Below are 4,394 nucleotides of genomic sequence, written 5' to 3'. Positions count from 1 at the left end.
CGGTGGAGCAGTTTGACAAGTTGGCGGTACCCTACTAGGGTCCGGTGGATCGGTACCGCCCCCGTCTCCACCATGATAAGTGGATACATCAGCTGACATTACTTTTTTTTTAAAAAAAATATTTCATTTATAAGTAATAGTAAAAATAATTTAAAATTAATAAAGTTAACTTGAAATAAGAAATATTAACTTGCAATTAATAATTGTATGATTTACAAAATAAAGTGATTGAAAATTAATCATCCATATCACTATCATTATTAACTAAATGATCATTCACATCATCTTCACAAAGGTCAACTAAAATTTCTTCGTCAGATTCTTCAGTAGCATCTTCGTCGTCCACGTTGCGGTCATCTTCGTTGACAGGCGAACTAGGTTCAGTGCCAATGTCTATAGGAGGTTGATTAGGTAGCAGAATTAACTCCCCAAGATCAACTGTTAACACAAAATTGGAGGAGTTGGTGTCGTGTACCAAATCAATTTCGACGTTAGGATCATCATCCACGATATCCCAAATTTGTCGGTGATTTACATTCTCAACTATTTTCCAATTTTTCCCTCTCAATAAATCATCGAGATAAAACACTTGCTTTGCTTGACTAGCAAGTATGTATGGGTCATCTTTATACCATACACCACTGACATTAATACTAGTGATAAGGTTCTCGACGATTGTTTTCTTCCGTCTTGGATTTGTATTGTACCACTTGCACTTAAATAATGTGACAGAGTAAACACCAGTGAAGGTTAACTTTAGCACTTCAGTGAGTGTGCCGTAATAATTAAAACCTTCTGTTCCTGCCACAAACACTCCACTATTTTGTGTGCTCCTCTTCTCATCTCTTTTGGTAGCCATAAATCGAACTCCATTCACAATACAACCTTCATAGGAAGTGCCTAAGTGATCAGACCCGGATGCTAAAGCTAGCAACTCTTTGCCATTGTCTAATGATCCGGACTTGTGCAAGTCATATATCTATAAAAATAAATACATCATTAGAAAATGACAAACACCACTTAGATAATAAATGTTTACAACACTTATGCATTCACCTTCTTGTGAAACCACGGACGAAAATATTTTTTGTGTAGGACATTATGATCTCCATTCGGGTAATTTTGTCGGATCACTTCCAAGTGTTCACTGTAAAATAAAATAGATTTGAATTGATTGATTGAAATTTAAGTTTAAAAAAATAGAAAAATAACTACGGAAAAAAACTCACTCTAAGTAAGCTTGAATTTCAGGTGAATTGTTGAATATATACCACTCTACTTGTTCACGAGATGCGCGATCAAGTGGCCGGAGATTGCCTTTTGTGATGGGTCGACATTGAGATTGAAACACAGAAAGCTTTCGTGGGACAACCTCATCTTCATTACGATCAAGACGGTTAAACCTTGTTTCAACCCCCTTGAAATACATTGAACAAAATGTCAAAGCCTCATCAATCACGTAACTTTCTGCTATCGACCCTTCAGGACGTGCTTTATTTCCTACGTAGTTCTTCAATTTTTTCATGTATCTTTCAAATGGATACATCCACCTCATAAAAACAGGTCCACCCAAAATTGCTTCTTCAGGCAAATGAAGGACCAAATGAATCATTATGTCAAAAAATGCAGGAGGAAATATGGACTCCATTTTACACAAGATTAAAATAAGATCTTGTTGAGCAACCTCCATGTCTTTAACATTTATAGTCCTTGAACAAATTTGCCTGAAAAAGTTACACAGTTCAGAGATGGTGGTCGATATACCGTTCGGGAGAAACTTGCGAACACCAACAGACAGTAATCGTTGCATTATTACATGACAGTCGTGTGACTTCAATCCGATGACATTTGTTAAATTTTCATTTACTTTTTTTTTCAAATTCGAACAAAAGCCATCGGGAAATTTCACATCCTTAATAAATTTACAAAATTGGATCCTGTCATCAGGTGTAAGCACGTAAGGTGCATGAGGTTTCAACAACTTCCCCCTCTCGTCTTCATAAATCCACAACGATTCTCTGACGCCTAGCTTCTTTAAATCATGTCTTGCATTGGTAGTGTCCTTGGATTTCTCATTGTCCAATATTGTGCCCAATAAACTATCACAAACATTCTTCTCAACATGCATGACATCAATATTGTGTTTAAGAATATTTGAACACCAATAGTCAAGCTCGTAGAAGATGCTTTTTTTCCGCCAATTATGATTTTCTGCAACTCGCCTACGTTTCACACCACCAAAGAGCTCATGATTTCCAGGGAGGTGGGGTGGGAGTTTGTTTACTTGTTCTAACACTTCTTCACAAGTAAAACGTCTTGGAGGAGGTCTTCTCTCAATATGTCCGTCAAATTGAGTATCCCTTCTCATTCGATGGTTATTTGGCAAAAATCTTCTATGACCCACGTAAGATGTCTTACCAATTACTCGAATAGAAGATGTATCTTCATTGCAAGTAGGACAAGATTTATATCCCTGACCACTCCAACCAGACAAATAACTACGAGCAGGAAAATCATTCACTGTCCACAAAAGAGCTGCACGCAACTTGAAGACAGTGTTGGTTCGACAATCTCTCGTATCTACTCCGTTAACCCACAACTCATTCAACTCATCCACCAAGGTTCTTAAAAATATGTCTATGTCCATTCCGGGTGATTTATCTCCAGGAATTAGAATGGTCAACATAAAATTATTATCTTTCATACATAACCAAGGTGGAAGATTATAGTTCGCCAAAACTACAGGCCACATACTGTAAGCTTGGCTCATATTGCCAAATGGATTAAAGCCATCGCCAGCTAAACCGAGACGAACATTTCGAGGTTCACTAGCAAAATCAGGATGTTTGGCATCAAAGTCCTTCCACGCTGCACCATCCACAGGGTGTCGCATCACACCCTCATCTTTTGATTTACCACTGTGGTGCCATACCATGTATTTTGCCGTATGCCTTGAAGTATACAGTCTTTTCAGTCGCGGAATTAACGGAAAATAACGCATCACCTTATGAGGCACCTTTTTTGCTCCTAAATTTTCTGAAGTTATCCATCTACTAGTGCCACAGACTGGACATGAATCTTCATTTGCATGTTCATTGTAAAATAAACAGCAGTTGTGCTTGCACACATGAATTGACTCATACCCCAATCCTAATTTTTTCAATCTTTTCTTGGCATCATAATAGTTTGATGGAATTTTATTTTCCTTTGGAAAAGCAAATTTTAATAACTTCAGTAATTCATCAAATATGTTGTTAGGAATTTTTCCCCTAACTTTCAAATGCAATAACTTTGCCAAAAAGTTAAGAGAAGATATCCAATCACAACCAGGATACAACTCGGCCTCAATTTCTTCAAATAATTCGTCGCGCCATTGATTTGCATCAGGATTATCATCCATTTCGAATGACGGCTGAAGGAAGTCATCCACTATTGGAATCATCTCGTCAATTTCAAGATCATCATCAGCGGCATCATGGTCGTTCATTGTATTAGTGGCACTAGATTCTCCTTCCCCGTGGTATGTCCACTTCTCGTAACCAGTAAAAAAACCCCAATCGAATATGTGTGCTTTCACAACAGGTAAAGTTTGAAGCCTATTGTTCACACATCTTACACAAGGGCACCTAATCCTACCATCACAATCTTTACATTTCGAGGCCATCTCTAAAAATGCATTTAGACCATCTCAATATTGTGGACATCTACGATTTCGCAAAGTGGTCCAAGACTTGTCGATTGTAATGCATTTTATGAAGACATAAGATTTAAAAGTATAAAGAAAAATTGAATCATAAAATTTTATGCTATTTTATGATATCTTATGATATTTTATTAAAAAATTTACATTATTAATTTATATTAACTTACACAATTATTTATATATTATTATAATAACTACGGTTCATTATTAATTATATTTTATATTGTTAATTTTTAAAGGAATATTATTTAAAAATATTTTTCTATATTGACACTTTTTTTTAAAATAAAATTATAATTAAAATCGTAAAAAATATATTTTTTTCCTTTTATATTTATTTTTAAAGTAAATATTACACTAAAATTTTCATTTATTAAAATTTTTTTAATTTTAAAAAAATACATTATTATTATTAATATTTATTTTTCTCATATTTAAATGTTAAAATTTAATTATCTAATTACTTTTTTATATTTAATAATTAAGAATTTATTTCATAAAAAAATTTTGGAACTTAAATTTTTATTATTAAAAAAAAACTACCAAATCTTATTTAATAATTTATGTAATAAAGTTTTATGATATTTTATGCTATTTTATGATATCTTATGATATTTTATTAAAAAAAATTACATTATTATTTTATTATAACTTACATAATTATTTATATATTATTATAATATTCAAATTC

The 4,394-nt window shown here is 33.6% G+C and overlaps 1 protein-coding gene across 1 annotated transcript; it reads right to left on the bottom strand.

Annotated features, from left to right (window-relative positions):
• Nucleotides 1-235: 235 nt before the first annotated feature.
• Nucleotides 236-3,664, bottom strand: LOC115723596 (uncharacterized). Its single transcript, XM_061105960.1, has 2 exons — nt 1,280-3,664; nt 236-979 (listed from the first exon to the last, which is right to left on the bottom strand). Exons 1-2 carry the CDS (start codon nt 3,662-3,664, stop codon nt 236-238), a joined length of 3,129 nt encoding a protein of 1,042 aa, XP_060961943.1.
• Between the last annotated feature and the right edge of the window lie 730 nt (nt 3,665-4,394).

Source organism: Cannabis sativa, chromosome X (genome assembly GCF_029168945.1).
Source record: "Cannabis sativa cultivar Pink pepper isolate KNU-18-1 chromosome X, ASM2916894v1, whole genome shotgun sequence".
Taxonomy (NCBI): Eukaryota; Viridiplantae; Streptophyta; class Magnoliopsida; order Rosales; family Cannabaceae; genus Cannabis; species Cannabis sativa.
Note: the sequence above shows the minus strand (reverse complement) of the source record. Positions and strands in the feature narration are given on the sequence as shown.

Excerpts from the sequence above, each read along its gene's own strand:
- LOC115723596 (XM_061105960.1), bottom strand. The coding sequence starts at position 3,664 with ATGGCCTCGAAATGTAAAGATTGTGATGGTAGGATTAGGTGCCCTTGT. Across the intron at positions 980-1,279 it reads ATCGCGCATCTCGTGAACAA|ATATATGACTTGCACAAGTC; the intron begins GTAGAGTGGTAT and ends TTATTTTTATAG.